At 36.4% G+C, this 20,321-nt stretch overlaps 3 protein-coding genes across 6 annotated transcripts in view; 2 read left to right on the top strand and 1 right to left on the bottom strand.

Moving 5' to 3' along the window:
* The window catches only part of Nep2 (M13 family metallopeptidase neprilysin 2), a 39,786-nt gene extending 29,266 nt beyond the window's left edge, over window positions 1–10,520 (top strand). For 2 of the 3 annotated variants that reach the window (XM_031971202.2, XM_031971218.2), the window contains exons 3-10: window positions 4,468–4,605; window positions 4,691–4,936; window positions 5,559–5,770; window positions 6,176–6,355; window positions 6,823–7,317; window positions 7,545–7,836; window positions 7,915–8,165; window positions 9,108–10,520. In XM_031971202.2, coding sequence (XP_031827062.2) covers window positions 4,468–4,605; window positions 4,691–4,936; window positions 5,559–5,770; window positions 6,176–6,355; window positions 6,823–7,317; window positions 7,545–7,836; window positions 7,915–8,165; window positions 9,108–9,446 — 2,153 coding nt within the window. In that variant the 3' untranslated portion in view covers window positions 9,447–10,520. The remainder of the gene's footprint in view (window positions 1–4,467; window positions 4,606–4,690; window positions 4,937–5,558; window positions 5,771–6,175; window positions 6,356–6,822; window positions 7,318–7,544; window positions 7,837–7,914; window positions 8,166–9,107) is intronic. The other variant, XM_031971209.2, reaches the window with a different exon arrangement.
* Window positions 10,521–11,092: 572 nt separating this feature from the next.
* eIF3g1 (eukaryotic translation initiation factor 3 subunit g1) lies at window positions 11,093–12,394 on the bottom strand. The gene is made up of 2 exons (XM_031971263.2): window positions 11,944–12,394; window positions 11,093–11,863 (listed from the first exon to the last, which is right to left on the bottom strand). The coding sequence occupies exons 1-2, from the start codon at window positions 12,392–12,394 to the stop codon at window positions 11,451–11,453; spliced, it is 864 nt and encodes a 287-aa protein (XP_031827123.1). The 3' UTR covers window positions 11,093–11,450.
* A 14-nt stretch (window positions 12,395–12,408) lies between these two features.
* scaf6 (SR-related CTD associated factor 6) lies at window positions 12,409–18,625 on the top strand. Of its 2 annotated transcripts, XM_076367741.1 has the most exons (9): window positions 12,409–12,546; window positions 12,803–13,145; window positions 13,660–13,830; window positions 14,462–15,125; window positions 15,216–15,287; window positions 15,527–15,923; window positions 15,997–16,400; window positions 16,489–16,854; window positions 16,934–18,625. In XM_076367741.1, exons 2-9 carry the CDS (start codon window positions 13,127–13,129, stop codon window positions 17,226–17,228), a joined length of 2,388 nt encoding a protein of 795 aa, XP_076223856.1. In that variant the 5' UTR covers window positions 12,409–12,546; window positions 12,803–13,126; the 3' UTR covers window positions 17,229–18,625. The 2 variants fall into 2 exon arrangements, with proteins under 2 accessions (XP_076223856.1, XP_076223857.1); XM_076367742.1 differs by lacking the exons at window positions 12,409–12,546; window positions 12,803–13,145 and having other exon boundaries at window positions 13,680–13,830; window positions 14,524–15,125.
* Window positions 18,626–20,321: the final 1,696 nt, after the last annotated feature.

The following is a 20,321-nucleotide window of genomic DNA, read 5'->3' on the forward strand; positions in this document are numbered from 1 at the left end:
CCAATACGAATACACATGTTCAAAGGAAAAATGCATGCGGCGCGCATTTGTAGTCATGTTTATTCACATTACTGCTTGCAAATAACAGTCTTAGAACGTAACACGCAAGTTTTCGGAAAATTTGCCATTGAAGTAACGTCCACAAAAATATTCGACGGATAATTTATTATTAGTAGACCACAGACATTTTTGAAAATCGGAATATAAAATTTTATAATTAAAAATCATTAATATCATTGATATTTATAAGATAAACGATTATATTTTCACGTTTCTCCTTGTGAACAATTGTTGCAATGTTAGTCTGTTTGTAAAGGTGACGAAACGTATGGATAATAATATAGACAGACGATTTTACGATATTTATATTTTCTTATGTAATTTCCCCGTTTTGCTTTTGGTATTTGGCAAAGTTTATTCGCAATTTTTTAGCAAACAAGTCTGGTTAACTTCGTGTTCAATAACGAAGTGGCTATAATAACAGTAAAAAAAAAAACAATTTCAAGTATGTAAAAGCTGCCTCGACGAGTTTGCTGAGTTATTGACAATATATTTCATTGATAACTAATGTCACGTTTGACTCGTTTCCCCGATGCTTCGCTCTCGTAAATCATGCTTTCCTGGTTCATTTTTATTGAGGATGTAAATGCAGTGAATATATGCGCCGATAACTGGAAGGAGGTAGTCATTACTAAAAGTTGTTTTGTTATCTATACAAGTTAATATATTGATATAAACGGAATATCTGATTCTTTTATGTTAATTATTAATTAGTAGAGTGTGCAATTTATGCGTGTATAGTACGTTAGAATTTATAAAACTCATTGACTACTGCCATATATTGCATAATAGTTTAAAAATGTATTTATTTTACTTTTCATTTCTCACACTTGAGATAGAAACAATAGTACACCTTAAACTTGCAATTCAATAAAATTTTAAGATTTTAATTTGAAACTATAACAGTGTGATCGTACACACAGACAATATAAAAGCATATAAAATAAAAAGTAAGGAATTTAAATTATCACAAAAGCTAGAGATAACCGCCCTACTTCATTAGTACTCACCAACCCATCAAAATGAAATCATTAATATTAAACATTTCACCCTCAAAACTCCAGTAAAACATTCTGAATATTATTACTACAAAACAAAATCATTAATATTAATCATTTCACCCTCAAAACTTCAGTAAAACATTCTGAATATTATTATTACAAAATAAAATGATTAATACTTAGCATTTCACCCTCAAAACTTCAGTAAAACATTCTAAATATTATTACTACAAAATAAAATTATTAATACTAAACATCTGAATATTATTATTACAAAACAAAGTCATTAATACTAAGCATTTAACCCTAAAACTTTAGTAAAACATTCTAAATATTATTACTACAAAATAAAATGATTAATACTAAGCATTTCACCCTCAAAGCTTCAGTAAAACATTCTAAATATTATTACTACAAAGCAAACTCATTATTATAAATCATTCCACCCTCAAAACTTCAATAAAACATTGAGAATATTATTATTACACATTCCCCCTTCCCCGTTTCTCTCACAGTACCCATTGTTCTGCTCAACCGGTACTCCTGTCAAACCTGTATCATACACTCATCCTTCCCCCGTACAAAATTTCAGTCCACCGAAGACCTTACCGTCCAACGAATACGGTCCACCCGGCAGGCCTCTATTATTGTCCCAACGACCGAAACATAGTACGCTGCGTTTTCGGCTGTATGTTTTTCTTCTCCCTCGTTACCGCTGTTACAACAATCAGAGGAGTAAAAACGTAATCGCCCGGTTAATTCAGAATGCGTAATTTTACGTCAAGACACACGGTGACGTCAATAAGCGTGTCGGCTCTGACGCACCGACGGTAAATTAGTATTTGTTTTCAAAGTTACTCACCGGCACCAGGTCATACGTTTCGATACACGGTACCCACTCGGAGAACGGTCCGATTGTATATTTTGATCGGGGCGTCGATCGCTGCCCACCCGCGGCCGGTTCATAAAAGAGTCTGAATCACCGGAGCATTTTTAGAGATCATCGGAAAATATTGATGTCTTCGAGGATAATCGGCAATCGGCGGGCGCCACTGGTAATGTTTCCCTGCCCCGTCACGTTCGCCAATGGGAATCGACTCGATCGATAAGGCGGATCAGTAGCAGGCTATGCGGGTGCAGTGAGTCTCAACTGTTACAACCGCGGATCGTTAATTTTCTCGGGTTTCCAACCCTTATGCTGCCGCCCTTAACACTTTGACTGCCACGTCAACCGAATTCGGGTGATATTTTTTAGAGAAACTTGGACATTGATTCTTCTGATGACGTACCGAACAGACCGAATTTTGTTGGATACATGAAATATAAGAAAGATAGTGGAGCAATTATTAAGAATTTTAATTTCTCAGTTTCTGGTCAGTGAAAAGACTGTTTCGAGTACGTGTTTTGATGAGTGTTTACGTGGCAGACAAAGGGTTAACACTGAACCTACCGGACGAGTCAAAATGAGGCGTTCATGGTTTCTTCTTTTTGCAATTATTAACCCTTTGCACTCGAGAGGTGACTCTCAGTCACCACTTGATTTCCTACAGCTATAAAGTTTGATATTATACTTCATACAATGCATCAATCTGAGAAATATTGACGTAAAATAGCTTTGTCCGTCGATTCACGTGAATTTCTCGTCGAGTTGGTTTTACGAAATATCGTCTTCATCTCATCGGAAAATGTTGAAATATTTCTAGTGAAAAACTTCGGAGTGCGAAGGGTTAACTCTTTGCACTCGGAAGTTTTTCATTAGAAATATTCGACACTTTCCTATGAGACGTAGACGACATTACTTGAAACGAACTAATGGGAAAACATAGGTAAATTAAGAAACAAAGTTATTTTATATAAATATTTCATATATTTATGCATTATCCGAAACTTAATATTATATATAACACTTTGTAATTTTGTTATATTGAATCGAATGATGACTGAGAGTCGGAAGTTTTTCATTAGAAATATTTTAACCCTTAGCACTCCAGGTTGTTTTGTAATCCATCAGCAACTGCAACTAATTTTTATAGTATTCCTAGCGAAGATGAGAAATGCCATAACATTTCTTCGATCTTTTATTTTCCTTAGTACAAAATTTTGATGTGTGGAGAATCTAATAATTTTAGGGTAGTTTCTTTGACACTAGAACTGCCGAATGAGTCAAAATGACTGATTCCCAGATTCTTCTTCTGCAACTATTGAGAAGGAACAGATGCTTCTTAGGAATGAGTAATGAAATTGATTTAAAAATACGCAAACTAAATTATAAATCGATTGAAATCTCAACAGAGACAATATTGGAGTTTCTATAGGAAAATTAAAAAATCTGATCGAATTACTGGGTAGTTCTAGTATTAAGATTCATTGAAATATTTAATATTATAACTGCTGCAATATTGAAGCCTACAGAGTTCAAAGGGTTAACACTAGAACTACCAAAATGGGTCAGAATCACCCATTCCTTGATTTTTTCTTTTGATTACTTAAGAGGTACGAATATTTCTTTGAGAAATTACTAAGGAAGCTGATTAACCCTTTGCGGACGAAGATTCTTTGGAATATGCGAAATCTTCGGCAGGTGGAGCTAAATTATACATCAATTACTTAACTGATAGGAAAAATGGAAACTACGTGCTGATCTCTTACTGTTCGACTAATTAGATCATTTTTCCACGACTTAGTCTTCCAAATCTGAACATTTGAGATGCCGACATCCGTCCGCAAAGGGTTAACTTTGTTAAGTAACCCTTTGTGAACCCTCGAGTGCGAAGGGTTAATATTCTCATATTCCTCATTAAGTTTTGAGAAACACTGTCAGACGAACTCACGCAGAAGCTCGTTCGCGGCAAGAAGTAAATCGCGAGTGTAACAATATACAAACACGCGTGACGCTATTACTTAGATGGTTTAACAGTTGGGCGGACTTATGTTTCTCCGCACTGCTTTCCGGGTTCTTATTACTCAGAGCAACACTAGCTGGTGACGCACCTTTTCCGCGGGAAATGAAATATTTCATAAACAAGAATTTATTATAAATAACCCCTTGCCTTGCAATGTCGTGTCAGACACGTGAAATTAAGTAATCAGTTAACTTGAACTTTTATACGTTCACGTCATTGTAGCTTGAAAGTTACAAAATATACTCGTTCGATGAAATTATTGAAACTATTCAATATATTGTTAACTCGTATTCATACGTGGATACTCATTAACTTCGCACTGCATAGATTTTATTATAATCGCGAACAAAAAGTCTGCCCATAGAGGGTTAAGTCGCGAAACGAGCAATCTATCGCTAAGGTTCGAGAGTAACGCATTACTAACATTCTAACCGCGTCATGTCGCATTTTGTTTTACAATCGCACCTGCATCTGCACCCGCATCCGCGCCTGCATGAGAACAGATCAACCTGTTAATCCAGAAGGATTACCGTCCACAGCCGGCGCGTTGAACGGATATCAGCAGAGCAAAGACATTCAGATCGTGAGCAGACCGCCCTGCGACGAAGACATATGCTACACCCCGGAATGCGTGCACACAGGTTAGTGAAATAAATCTGGTTCACTGTCGCGTCCCGACACGTCCCGAGCTTCTGTTAATCGCGACGCATGTTGGTCACTGTTCAGCGTCCAGGATATTGAAGAACATGAATCCGGAAGTGGAGCCGTGCGACGACTTCTACGATTTCGCTTGCGGCGGGTTCCTCGAGACCACCAGCATACCGGACGACAAGACCAGCGTGAACACGTTCACCGAGATCAGCGACGAACTGCAAAATCAATTGAGGACCAGTATTGAAGAGAAGAGCGCGGCCGACGAGCCGAAACCGTTCAGGCTCGCGAAGAATTTGTACAAGGCTTGTATGAATAAAAGTAAGCATCGGTGGTTTCAGATGAATTGGTGTTTTGGACGGTTGTGAGTTCTCAGGTTGATGTTAATGGTTATAGTGTTGATCGTAATTTTAGTATTGATAATTCTGGTATTGATATGAATATGTTAAGTTATTAATTAACTGAACAGTCGATAACTGTTTTGATGAAGCTTTGACTGTAGGACGAACTCCTGAAACTTGAAAATATTCTATTTAAAGAAATTGATAATATCTATATTAATAATATCTATATCTATATAGCTATATATCTATATAACTATATATCTATATATCTATATATCTATATATCTATATCTATCTATATCTATATTTATATATATCTATATATATCTATATATGTCATCTGTATCTATATCTATATCATCTATACATCTATATATCTATATAGCTATATATCTATACATCTATATATCTATATAACTATATATCTATATATTTACATCTACATATCTATATCTATATCTATATTTATATATATCTATTTCTAATCTATATCAATCAATATCAATCTATATCAATCTATATATGTAATTGGTAAACTAAGATTGTTCATTCAATTTTAGTCATATCATAATGAAACAATATTTCCTCATTCGTTTCAGCACTAATCGAGAAACAAGGTTTGGACCCCTTGCTAAACATTCTAAAAAAACTTGGTGGCTGGCCGGTGTTGGAAGGCGACAACTGGAACGAAAGCGAATTTAATTGGAAGGAATCGGTGTACAAGTTTCGCAAGATGGGTTATTCCGTCGATTACTTCATCGATTTCAGCGTCAGCGTCGATCTGAAAAATAGCACAAAAAGAATAATCGATGTACGTGAGAATGCAAAGGGAAAAAACGATATACAAAAGTCATCTACTCGAAACGAGTTTAATCAAATTTACGCGACCTCTCCACCGTCGTTTTACATGTTTACTGTAACAGTGTACACAAATGCAATTTCATTGGGGAATCGCGAATCCGTTCATAAACTGAGGTGTAAATTAATACAGTACACACAATTTCTTACATTCTAAGAGCCATGACACCTAGCGATATCACGCATCGCTGAAGTGACTATTCATGTACCAGGAGGGAAAGTGGATAATTCAATATTTACAAAATCATTTGACGCATTGGTAACGTTACAGTCTGCATTCCGTGGAGAGACTCGTGCATGTTACTATAGAAACTACCATATCAAGATTGGATAATACTAAAGAAATATAATTTTACAGCTGGATCAAGCATCTCTTGGACTGTCCCGGGAATATTTGTCAAAAGGATTCGAAGACAAAATCGTGCAGGCATACTACAGTTATATGGTGGACATTGCAGCAATTCTAGGGGGTGGTGATAAAGATACACTGAAGACAGAATTGAAGGAATCTCTGGAGTTCGAGATGAAACTTGCCAATGTACGTCTCAAGTGGAATGGCTTTTATTTGAAATTTCAAAAATGCATCCCACTGTCTCATTATGGAATCTGTAAAACATCTAATGCTATAATGTATAATAATTGCAGTTTAAAATCATATGAATCTAAGAATAATTTACAAATGATATTTCACATTCAAGTCTATTGTATAAGTCTTATTAACACGTTGAATGCCAACCAAATCGAATTACTATAGTTCATTCAATTAAACGTTGATCGCGAACATTTCTATATTATAAATAATACTACCCATTGCGGTGACATTCAGTTTGATGAACGTGCAATGATAAGCCAATTCAGTCAAATGATATAATATTACATTCTTCCCATTTTATGTATTTTTCTCTTTGAAATCATGCTGCGTTCAACGTGTTCAATTTATAATAGAAAATTTCTAGTTTATGGAAATAGTCTATCTATTAATTCTTTAAAAATGTCAATGTGTAGATCTCCCTGCCGAACGAGAAACGTCGTAACGCCACCCTCCTCTACAACCCCATGACAGTGCGGGAATTGTCCAAGTCTTACCGCAGCATTCCATGGAAGGAGTACTTCAACACCCTGTTAGCGCCAAATCTCGAAGTGGACGACGACGAAGTCGTAATTGTTTGCGTTCCAAGTTACATCTCGAGCTTGGAGAAGCTATTGGAGTCCACGCCGAAAAGGGTCCAAGCGAATTATGTAATGTGGAGGGCTGCTGCTTCATCCGTGAGCTACCTAACCGAGGACATCCGGAAAAGGCAGTTGCAATACTCCACGGCGTTAAGTGGAAGAACGGAAAGGGAAGCCAGGTGGAAAGAATGTATCGACACCGTTTCCGGCAGCTTAGCCATCAGCGTCGGCGCCCTTTACGTTAGGAAGTACTTCAAAGAGGATGCGAAGAAGAACGCTGTGGAGATGGTGGCTGACATCAGAGCGGAATTCACGGAGATATTGAAGAGGGTACGGTGGACTTTCACAAAATTGTGTTCTGTAACGCAGTGAATCTCGCGTGACGTAATGATGCAAATGATTGTCTTGGTGTACCGATTAAAATGTAGATTTCATTTTAATTTATTATAGATTCATTACGAATTGACTAGGAAAATCGATTTAATTTTTAATCCACTACAAACTTACTATAAAAGAGTATTTTCTTTTTGATTATAAATTCAAATGACAATTTTTAGGTCGAGTGGATGGACGATGAAACTAGGAAGAGCGCGTTGGATAAAGCGTCATCCATGTCTAGTCACATCGCGTACCCGGATGAACTGCTCGACGACAAGAAGCTCGAAGGCTTCTATGAGAAACTTGAACTGACAACCGATAATTACTTGGAGGGTATTCTGAATTTAACTCTTTTCGGGGTGGAGTATTCATTCGGAAAACTAAGGAAGCCTGTAAACAAGTCTGACTGGATAACTCACGGGAGACCGGCAATTGTGAACGCATTCTATTCGTCCATTGAAAACAGTATTCGTGAGTGTTATATATTTCTTAGTAGAGGTTCTGCTATAAATGCCCATCGAAAATGATGACGCAACCTATTGTTCATAGAATTTCCCGCTGGCATACTGCAAGGCGCTTTCTTCAACAATGATCGGCCAAGGTATATGAATTACGGGGCTATTGGTTTCGTAATTGGCCATGAAATAACTCATGGGTTTGACGATCAAGGCAGACAATTCGATAAAGCGGGAAATCTCGTCGACTGGTGGGCGCCGCAGACAAAAGAAAAATATCTCCGGAAGGCGGAGTGTATTATTCACCAATACGGGAATTATACTGTTGAAGACGTTGGTTTGAACGTAAGAAATATCATTTCTTATTCTCTTATCATTTACACAAATTCATACAATTTTTTGCGAAGGTTTCCTCGTCAACACGTTGAGTGCCACACGATTCTACCGAGAAAAATGTAGAAAATGAAAATAATGTAATATCAATTTATGTAATTGAATTAAGTTATTATTATTGCAAGTTCATCTCGTTGAATGTTACTGCATTAGGTGATGTTACTTATAATATAGAAAAGTTTTCAAATAATCATCGTTTAATCGAATGAATTGTAGTAATAAATTAATGAATTATAGTAATTCGATTTAGTTGAGGTCACCGGTGACCCCCATGGCATCCAACGTGTTAATATTTCTTTGATAAACATCGTGTAGAATACTTGAATAGATTTCATTTTTAACATTGCTCGAGCATTTTATCGCGTGTTATGCAAATAATTATGCAAAAAAGAATCGAGCCGAGTCATGACGCGGACTGGTTATGAAAGACATAAGAACAGTACAGCATGGTAGTATTAAGTCGTGTAGTAGTAAGCGGTGGAATAAACGCAAAAGTACTTTGCTGTATAGCAGAATTAAAAGTACGAGAATTATTGTTAGAATTATTTTACTCTTTGGAAATTGTTGCATCTCATAAAAATAATTGGACTATAGAAAAGTATTCTACCTTAGCTTATTTCCATCATGAGCCCTTTTCTGTATTGATTTAAAGATTTAAAGATTAACCCCTTGCCCTATGATTTCCTCCTGAACTGTGATAGATCTAACTACTTTGTTATTGATAATTTATTGAAAATAAAATTCGAGTCTTATTCTATGTCAACGTGTGCTTTAAGGAATAATATGCTTGTTAAATTCTAATTGACATCTTCACTAGTCTGACACAGTATTGTAGTTCAAGGGGTTAACAAGTAATTAACAAATTATTTCAAAACGATTCGTTTCTGTTTGCAGCTAAATGGTATAAATACTCAAGGAGAAAACATTGCTGACAACGGTGGCATAAAAGAGGCGTATTTAGCGTATAAGAAGTGGGTCAACCGAAATTATAAAGAGTCACGATTACCAGGTCTTCCTTATACACCGGAACAATTGTTCTGGATCAGTGCTGCGAACACCTGGTGCAGCAAGTATAGACCGGAAGCAATGAAACTCCGCATCACCACTGGATTCCACAGTCTAGGGAAATTCCGTGTCCTAGGACCACTTTCAAATATGGAAGAATTCTCGAGAGATTTCAGTTGTCCTCTTGGCTCAAAGATGAACCCTCAGAAGAAATGTGCGGTCTGGTAAATCAGACCTTGATGAATGGTTAGACGACTACAAAAGTTCTAGTAAGCGGCTACCATTTTGTGAAACATATTCTTCGATATCATGAAGGATATTAATGGTTCGGTAGATCTTCAACGGTTCCACCGAAAACCCTAATTCTGTCTGATCGAAACTATTTTGGATGAGATTCACGTGAATTTTGAACGCATCGTCCAGAATCCTGTTTGCATCTGTTCGAAGAGGATGACTAACAGTGACGGTGGTTGTTCGTGAAACTGATGGAATTCAATTTTTAAAAGCATGGTCGTGCTATCACCGGGAGGAATTGTTGTCTTCGTGAAACGAGTATTGAATTGCACGGTTGCGCTACCATAAACGGTTCATCCATTGTAACATTGTTTGATAATACATAAGCCTTTTTATAAGAGAAAGTTACATGTTCGATGAGTATTGTACATAGGATTAAACGAACGAATGAACGTATCGGGGATAATGCGTCATGACAATTTCAAATTTTATAGAATTACGTTGGGAAGAAATCAGATATTAACCTGTTGTCGTTGGGTTCGAGGTCGTTAAAGAGAAGTGTGCACGTTGAACTGTGATGATTTTATAGGAATCGACAATAAATATTGACACGATCTTTTAGTTAAGCCGTTAAAAGTGACGCTCGCAAGGAACACCAGAATATTATTCTTAATTATATTTTTAAATGATATTGTTCTATCGACATACAAGTCAATACATGTGCTTTTTGCTATCTGTATAATGTTCGTTAGGCTCCGTTGAGCAGTGTAAGGTTGTTGATTAGAGTTACCATTTTTAAGTACTTAGGCGACATAGTATTATTCGTAGTTTCTAATAATAATTACTCTACAGGCAACGGAAAAAAAAGAAACCGCCTGTGATTACTTTTGTACCATTTTTTGCTTTTTGCGTCTATGTATCACATAAGAGTTTATCTGAGAATCGTAATTTCTTTGTTCCCAATTTTTGCAGTGAGGATTGTACCGCGTTTAATGTAGAACCGCGATACTCTTATTTATTGCATTACTGTATTATTTTAAGGTTAAATAGATGATTGTATCTAGTGTATTTGTTGAGTATAAAGTTTTAATATAAAAAGATTGAAGAAATGTTTTGCCTCAAATTTCTGTTGTAAATCTGATCGGTTCTATAATGATAAATGCAGATTTTGTAATAAAAATGTTTCTCAATAAAAAACATGTTGACTTCAAAGTATTATAAAGAAAAACATAAACACTTTCTTGTTTAAAATTTAATGAACCTTCAACCCATTGTATTTATTCAAAATGTAATTTTCTTTGATCGGTTAATGGAGCCATAAATTTAAAGGAAACAGAAACGAAATATAAAGACATAAATATAGAACAATTAATCAGATTATATTATTTATCTTTTTAACTGTTTTTAAAATTAATTATTAATATATTTAATTGAAAGTACAAATGGAAAAAATATGATCTTGATAAAATTTTTAAATCATCTACTGTCTTTATTACAAATCCTCCAAATTGAATAGAACTTTGTCAACATGTTAGTACATCACAAAATCATATTAATAATAATTTATATTTTTTGCAATAATTTCTTTTGAAATTTGTCATACAGTTTATTAATGTGATTTAATTAATAAATACAGAAACTTATAGCATATGTTTTATTTTCAATCAAAAGAATACTAACAATATAAACTGTTTTAATAGACACATTGTCAATTTTTCTAGTAGCAAATTGTATCATTGTATCATTTTTGAATTAAAACCAATAAGAAATTGTAACACCAGAAGCAAAAGGGCTATTCAAAGAGTAGATTAAGTTTGATAAAAAAAACTATATTAATACTATCAATATTCAACTGCATACCATACATTTCCTTTATAAAGCATTAAAAGTTGAAATTGAATACCTCATTATCTGGCTTCTGGTGTTACAATTAAAAAATAGTTAAATAAACTTTCCTACACATGCCAGGGAATGAAATTACACTTTTATTTAATAATTTCAATTATTTTGCGTTTGTGGCTTGGACCAATCTACATTCAAAATAAGATGGTCATAACCATAACCATTGAGCGTAGCAATGGCTTTTGCAGCTTCCATTCTGTATTTGAAGTGAACGTAAGCAAATCCTTTACAAAGATTGGTTTGTTTGTCCTTGGGAAGATAAAATTTGAGAACTGATCCAAATGGTTTAACGAGCTCATCCAAATCTGCATCTGTAGTACTTTCTGACAAGTTGGATATACGAATGGTAGTAACATCATCGCGTCTTTGCATTTGCATAGAATCTCCCCTTTTGTTACCGCCATCACGCATACTGGGTGGAACATATTTGCTACCTTGGGGCTTTGATTCAGCTGTTGCACCAGGAGCACCAGCATTAATGAGTGGTTTCTTATCATCTGGTACTTTTCCTAAAAATTAAATTTCAAAATAAAAGAATTTTGTAAATTTTTAATATCGAAGCTCATAATAGTGAATAGCTTCATAATACCTCCAGCAAGAACTGTATCTTTGTAAGGACACTTTGAGGTCCAATGGTCTCCATTGCAGTTACGACATTTGACTACACCTTTATCACCCATATTCTTCAATTTATCAAGATTATCTTCTTCAACCTTATTTTCTTCTTCCTTGCTAGAAATGAACTGCATAAATACATCTTCACCGCCGACTGTAGTTGCAGGATTAGGTCCAGGCCTATCATCTACGGAATCTCCAAATTTAGCCCAATTTTTGCGTACAGCAATTGTTTTTGATACTATACGTCTTTCAATCTTATATGTGCGAACAACTTTGACTTTCTTATTATCTGAATTGTATTTATATTCAGTAAGAATTTTGAATCCATTTTCATAAGTTTCTGATGGTGGAGGCAATACTCCTCCTCCTCCCTCCTCTTCTACTTCATCAGCCCAACTAGATTTCACATCTGCTACTGGCATCTTTGAAACCTATGAAACTAATACCAAAGAAAATTATTATTCGTAATATTTAAAAAGATTATCAGGCTATTAACCATATAAAGTTTACTTTCATGCGTAAAAACGGATTAAATGCGTTAAATATGTGACAAAAGTGACACAATAATTTACAGGTTAAGTATCAATAAATTATTAAGTATGTTTGGAACAAAATTATTAATACTTCTTATAGGATACATATAAAATTCTGCAATTCTACAAAGAAAGATGTTGATAAAATTAAACACCACCAACAAAAGAAATTCAGAATATTACTTTGTATACAACGACACATTACAACTAAACACATTTATACGACGAAAACGTAAAAGAGATTTAAAAACAGAGAAAATAATATTTGATTGAAATTATGTTACTGTGAATATTTAGAAATTAAAGGAATCACGAAGAAAATTGAAACTAACACAAAACGCTCCAAGAAATTGACAGGAAAGCAGGACTTCTTCAGCGAGAACGAAATCAGTCGAAATGGAGGAATTTCCGCATGTGATAACTCGGCGTGTCGCAGCCCTGGCGGCAATTCTATAAAACATGAATGCTCCGAAATTAATGGCGACGTCTAGCGTTGTCGTGTTCACTGTAAAAAAATAATGTTTCCCAGAGCCGAGTTTCGATCGTATACAAAAAGGTGTTAACGTAGCTAAAAAAGAACGTAATCCAATTCATCGCAAAAGCAAAACAGTAATCGTGATAATGGACCAGGCACCTGCAGGTAAGAAACGAATGTTGTGATTTGGCGATTCGGTCAAACGCGGTCTGCACATTCCCTCTCCAAACGAGCATATTAACAATCCACCTTCCTTATTAATCGTTATGTTTGAGTTCTACTATTTTAGCATTTTAGTTAATCAGAATTCAAGATTTGTGAATTTGGGCACAACGCAAGTAATGAAAGATTTGAAAAAGAAAAAAATCTAGATTTTAGACAGTAGGTTATGTAAACCTGTGCAGCACATTAGGTTACCATTATAAAATTATTCGATCAATGAATTAAACTGTCCACAGACAGATCTTCATAGATACGCTCGTAAAGTGACAACTTTCAAAACAGATTCAATATTTCAGGTTACGATGGGCTGATTTAGGACTGCGTACTTTAAAAAATAAGAGATCCTATTTCAGTACTGTATTTAAATGTTGCCATTCGTATTGTAATAATTGTATAAGTAACTCAGGAGCGCGAACGACAGTCATACTAATTCTGTTGATTTTGGTATAATACCCAGATACAGAGTTACGGAACATCATAGACAAACTGGCACAGTTTGTGGCCCGCAATGGACCCGAGTTCGAGCAGATGACGAAAAACAAGCAGAAGGACAACCCAAAGTTTGGTTTCCTGTTTGGTGGAGAGCACTTCAACTACTATCAATACAAAGTGACTACAGAGCAAGCCAGTAAGTGGGATACAGCCCCTTAACAGCTACAACAATTGAGAAGCATAATGGCCATGCTTTATTCAACGAAACAAGGAATGACTTTGAAAAAGAGATACGGGTGAAAGGGTCTGAATTCGTCATAGCGAATGTACAAAACTATTATTCATCGAATATCAGCACTTCATTTCAAGATTTTGGGATTGCTATTTATTAAGCAGAATGCTTTAGCTAAAGACATATTCTATTTCTTGGCAATGATGATTTTAAGAAGATGTAGTTTTAAGATTCTTACTGGAGCTTATCTATAATATGGACTACATTGTCAATATATTGCTTCAATCTATATGGGAACTGTAATCCATCTACAATAACTATGTGTACCCTGTAATGCCCTAGTACTGTAAAAAAAAGTAAAAATATATGTATATGTATGTATATATATATATAAAAAAAAAAAAAACAGGGAAAGAATATAGTGTTCCCAAAAGACTTATTGAATTTTCAATATACTTCTCTCATAAATGCCAAGAATTTTATTATGCACTGGTAGAAGATAAGACTCGACAGAAATTGGACTATTTGTATACTTTTTCAATATCCATTGAAGGAATCAAACACCTTACAATAATCCACCGTCATTCGTTTACAGTTTTAAAGCAAAAAGGAATAAATCCAATGCAAAATGCAGACCCACGTTTAAACGTTTCGCAGCAGCAGCAAACAGCCGCTACCGTCGCGCAGCCACTGAATAACGTCAATCTTGCACCTGGCCTAAGTACTCAAAACAATGGATTAAACCCAGTAGTGGGAATTGGACCAGTGGGAAATCAAGCTGGTCCTGTTATACCTGGAGTACCTGGACAAATTGGAGGACCAGGAAATGCAGGACCACCGATTGGACCAGTTCCTGGTGCTATGGGAGGTGTGAACCCACCAATTGCTGGAGTTACGCAACCGGTTAATATTGGCGGCCCCCCTGGATGGCTTCAGAATGAACTAGCAAACCTGCAATCGCAGCAAACTACGCTACAGGAACAAGTTAGACAATCAGAGCAAAATCTGGCTGCACAACATGCTGCATTGATGGCACAACAACAAGGACGGGTTGAGGATGCTGTTAGACAAGCTCAAGAAACAGCTTTGCAAAATAGTGCGCAAACCACAAACACAGATCTTGCTGCGTTTGATGCAGTACTACAGCCTATTATTGATAGCTGCACAAAAGATAGCATAAGTGCAGGGAAAGCCTGGATACTTCAGAATTCTGTTACTCCACAAAGTAATCAAGTTGTCGCGGATCATTTGTTGAAAAAGTATGTTTGTTTTAATCTTCTGTTGTGTTTTTTTTTGTGGCTTTTGGAATACAGTAAATGCTTTTAATTAATAAATATTATTTATTTCAGAGTAATTCAAGCAACAAATTTTAGTCACAAATTGCACATTATCTATTTGGTGAATGATGTCTTGCATCACTGGTAAGTAGGATGATATTTAATAACAAATCATTCGCGGATTACATGCTTTGGATGATTACAAAAATTAAGTCCTCTATGCATATACGCATCTTCGTGTCATGAATGTATCTTATAACACAATAATACAATGAATATGAATCTCGCAATTCCAATTTGACGATAATAGTAAATATAGTTTGTAAAGTTTGACAACCCCCGTAAAGTATTTGTGCGCGTTATTTAATGGTAAACTTCTTTAGTGCAAGAAAAAAGTCTATGGATCTTCGCAAGGCAATGGAAAGTGTTGTTGTTCCAATGTTCTGTAACACTTCACTAGCTGCATCAGAAGAACAACTTAATAAATTAAATAAACTATTAAGCTTGTGGGAGTCAAAAAATAATTACTTTGATGAAGGAATTATAGATAAATTGAAACAGCCAAGTACATCTTGGTCTGAATACCAGGCCAATTTGGTTGCGCAACATGCTAATGCAATTACACCGATAACAACTTCGACAAAGCAGACTTTTGATAATTATCAAGCGCAACATCAAGCATTCGTTACTCACGCATTACGGCAAATTCAAAATATAGAACAGCAGAAAATAGCAATTGATCAACAATTGAAAGCCCCACCTCCACCGCCACCCCAATTGGTATTTATACGAGTTTAATTACATTTCAATTTATAAATCGCCCGAAATACCGAAGAAAACAAATATTTTACAGAATCAACAAAATATGTCTATACCACCTAGTCATTCCGGTCCTCCAGCTCCGATTGGTACGGATGTAAATTTCAGTCAGCCACCGCCCGGATGGGGTGTACCGCCTGGAAACGATCCTCCGCCATTCACAAATGTCCCATTGCCAGATTTTTCGAAACCTCCACCTGGATTTGGTCCGCCGCCGGTTATACATGAACCATCCGTTGAAGATTTAATGCCCAGTATGCCTTACTATGAACTTCCTGCTGGTTTGATGGTTCCTTTGATCAAATTAGAAGACGCCGAATACAAACCGTTGGATCCAGATGCTATTAGGCTACCACCGCCCGCTCCGCCAAGTGAGCGGTTAGTAGCGGCTGTAGAAGCATTCTATGCGCCGCCGAATCATGACTCGCCACGGGACAGGTAAGATTGAAATGCATATAATCGTAGATTAAATTAAAATTCATGAAAAAACCCAACATCTTAAAAACATAATAATTCTCTATTCCAGTGACGGATGGGAGAAGTTAGGTTTATATGAATATTATAAAGCGAAAAATGCCGCACGTAAACGCAAAGAAGAAGATATTGCGGCTGGCATAAGGCAAAAGTCCAAATCACCATCGCCGATTTTGAGGCCGAGGTCCAAAAGTCCTAGTCCACCAAAGAAACGATATCGAAGTAAATCGAGAAGTAGATCACGTTCGAGATCGAGGGGTAGAAGCAGATCCAGATCTCCAGCGACTAATCACAGACGCAATAGCCGTAATAGCAATCATAATAACAGGAGCAGAAGGAGGAGGAATAGCAACAAGGACCGAAGTCCTGACAGACGAATGGATAGACAAGATCGGAGTCCAACTCCGCCTAGCTTTCTGTAAGTAATAATATGTCAATGTATTCCCTAATTATAGTTTCATCGAGGAATTTGTTTACTATTGAATATTTGTTTTCAGCGGGTCAACGTATAGTAAAGCCCCTCAAGAAATTGGTATCGATGAAAGTAATAAAGGTCATCAGTTACTCAAGAAAATGGGTTGGGGTGGTGCAGGACTCGGTGCCAATGAACAGGGTATCGAGGCTCCTATTTCCGGAGGTGAAATTAGAGATAAAAATGATCAATACAAGGGCGTCGGTATTAATTTGAATGATCCATACGAGAACTTTAGAAAAAGTAAAGGTCAAGCATTTATAACCAGAATGAAAGCGAGAGCGGAGGAGCGGGCCGAAGAAAGAGGTGAACGGGACTGAATGTAATCGAGTAAAGTAACGATATTGTCTATAATCATTTTGACGATAGGTATAATTACCGCGTACACAGTGTATATCCACGCGATTCCATGATCGATACGATGATCCGGGCGGTGAGTTTCTGCGATTTTATCGCGTAAAGTGTAGATTACAAACGGCGGGGATTGATTTTTGAGAATCCATTATATTGTCATGTACGTTCTTGAATGAGATTTTATACCATTCTTCTCATTTGGATTGCACGAATGTTACATAGTAAATGTTCATCTGTAAAATTGCCAAAGTATGAGTACGCGTGTTACATAGTTTTATGTTTTCAATAAGAATAACGAAACAATTATTTTATCATACTTGGGCGAGATACGAATATTTCTATGGTGGATCGATCATGCGTGGAGGCACACCTTCTATTTGTACATTCCCGCGCGAGGGAAGTACGAACGAATCGAATGATTGGAAATGAAAAGGACAATTATTTATAATGATGATCGCCTGTTTGTATACATAAGGCAACGATCACCGTAACCTTACGATACCGATGGTGCACCAGGAAGTGACTGTTATTTACAAAATCGATTCTTCGTGGTGCATGGTGCGATAAAAGAACAGTTTTATACAATTTCTGTACATTATGTACAAAAATCTTCGGCAATGTTACCGCTAAATAATAATAGATAAATTGTCTATTAAGAATTTGAATAACTCGATGATAAAATATTAACCTTAATCATACCAAACGGACCGATTAATCGTATTTAAACAATTTTTCATCTACGGAATTAAAGTCGACCAATTGCGCAGTTTATCGTCCATTACGAAACTTAAATGATACGCTTACATTTTAACTGTACCCATCACTACATCGTACCGAGGTTCGGTACTCTCCCATTTCAAATGGTAAAACTATCTCACTAAACATTAATCGAGCAATTGTAACCTGTCGGTGTGTACAGGACTAAGAGGATACGCTGCAACCATTGTTTGCACGTAAAAGAAAAAAACGAAACTAAAAAAAAAAAAAGAAGTACTTGTATCTAGTAAATTAATAAATGATTATATTGGATACATAAGGGTAACTCGGTGAACGAGCGATACGCGTTCGATACGATAAACGAAAAAAAGTGGTAAGAAAAGCTAATGGCGAGAAACACGTGAGTAATTAGATTAGCCACGATTTCATTGCGTGCTCGAAGCACGCCTGGAGTTTATAGAATTTCCACTGCGAAAGCGTTCGAAGAAAACGAATTTAATTGGCTTAGAGATATTCCAGGATCATAGCGTTCCTTAGATTATTTTTGTACTACGCTTTATCGCCGGCTATCGCGTGTATGCGTCGGTTCGAAAGAAATGAGAGGGAGAGAGAGAAAGAGAGAGAGAGAGAGAGAGAGAGAGAGAGAGAGAGAGAGAGAGAGAGAGAGAAAAGGAAAAGAAAAAAAGAAATCGCGGTAACTGGCTAAGAACGGCTCGATAGCCGACGACACTGTTAATCGTCGGTTGCCTTCTTGAACTCCCCCAGCAGCAGTCGATATTGGAACCGAATAAATCCAACAACGAACCGGTTTCGCGGCGATAACAGCCAGAATGCTCGCTTGGTGGCGTCAACAAAGCTGGACTTGTGTGCACGTTCTTTACAGGCATCCATCCCACAAGGTCGACGAAGTTCTGATATTCTTTTTACATCACGTGATGTATTCCACCCGTGCGTCCGTGTGAGATCTTATATGAAAGAAATATAGAAAACTTTTATGAAGCAGTTCAAGGTTCGATTGGGGAACCTTTCATATTCTTTTAGATAACAAAAGCGGTCGCACCGAGTAAAGTTCTCGCGGATTTTACGCCGCGAGGCTTAAGTGTCCTCTCTCGCTGTAAACTGTAGCGCGAGTACTCTTCGTAACCGAGAGGATCGTAACGGCCGATTGATAACGCTTCACGAAAATACCAAAGATAAGTAACTTGAAATTCGAGCATCAGGAACCGTAAACATTCTCGTTACAATCATGACTTTGCAGTATCTGTTACACTCTATGAGAGTCAGCGTTATCTGAACCAAAGGTCACCGATAGGACAAGGAACGTAGCTGCGGTACTACGGTGCGCTAGAAAGGCAAGTACTTGCTTATTTGTTCTCCCGTTTCACGTATATAACGATTAACCTGTTAACTGTGTTTGACGAGTGTACTCGTCACGGAGAAGTTGCAGGATTTTGTGTCATGAGTATATTCGTCGTGGTAATAAGTAGTGGCCATTGGATTTTCACAGAAATTACGATTTAAATAGCCGATGGTCACTACTTTTTACCATGACGAGTATACTCGTCAAACACGGTTAACTGGTTGAACAAATGCCTCGACGTCTTGAAACGTAATTCACTTGACACGTTCGCTACCAGCGTCCATTTCGGTGGACCTCAATTATACTTCGATCTAATAAATCTAAATATAATATCGAAAAATGAAACTGTAATAAGTAGAACTTTAAATGATAATATGTAAGATTAATTTCTTTGTCATTATGTAAAATATAGAATTACGATTGTCGCAAATATGACGATGGTAGCGAACGTTAACACGTTGACTGCCACGAGAATTTCGAGGATTTTGTGTAGTAATACTTATTCTTTTATAATAAAGGCGAATGGTATTAGAAATCATTAATAATTTGTATCACAGTACTCGTATTGCATTATCATCTACTTATGTTACCAAATATTTCGACTCTTATTCCTTTATAATAAAGGCGAATGATATTAGAAATCATTAATAATTTGTATCACAGTACTCGTATTGCATTATTATCTACTTACTTAAGTGACTAAATATTTGATGAATTTTCTCATTGCAATTGTTCTCAATTTGGAAGCTTCGGTCATCGATGACCACCGTGGCAGTCAAAGTGTTAACGTACCACGTCCGATACAGCAAACAAATCTTGCATGTCCTATGCCACTGATAAATCGATGATTTACCGGAAGACGCTAGAACGTTTGACACCGCTAGAAACTGACGGCAACGATCAGCACCTGCTACGAAATTCGTAATATCGCGTTACAGGATCCCATTGCGATCGCTGCGTCGCAGCGCAGATCAAAACAACT

This window comes from Nomia melanderi, chromosome 5 (genome assembly GCF_051020985.1).
Source record: "Nomia melanderi isolate GNS246 chromosome 5, iyNomMela1, whole genome shotgun sequence".
Classification (NCBI taxonomy): domain Eukaryota; kingdom Metazoa; phylum Arthropoda; class Insecta; order Hymenoptera; family Halictidae; genus Nomia; species Nomia melanderi.

Bases quoted from the DNA above. Each gene is read 5' to 3' on its own strand.
- eIF3g1 (XM_031971263.2), bottom strand. From the start codon at position 12,394: ATGCCAGTAGCAGATGTGAAATCTAGTTGGGCTGATGAAGTAGAAGAG. The intron at 11,864-11,943 runs GTATTATGAAGC...TTTAATTTTTAG, and splicing joins AGATACAGTTCTTGCTGGAG to GAAAAGTACCAGATGATAAG.
- scaf6 (XM_076367741.1), top strand. The intron at 13,831-14,461 runs GTAAGTGGGATA...ATTCGTTTACAG, and splicing joins AGTGACTACAGAGCAAGCCA to TTTTAAAGCAAAAAGGAATA. The intron at 16,855-16,933 runs GTAAGTAATAAT...ATTTGTTTTCAG, and splicing joins CCAACTCCGCCTAGCTTTCT to CGGGTCAACGTATAGTAAAG.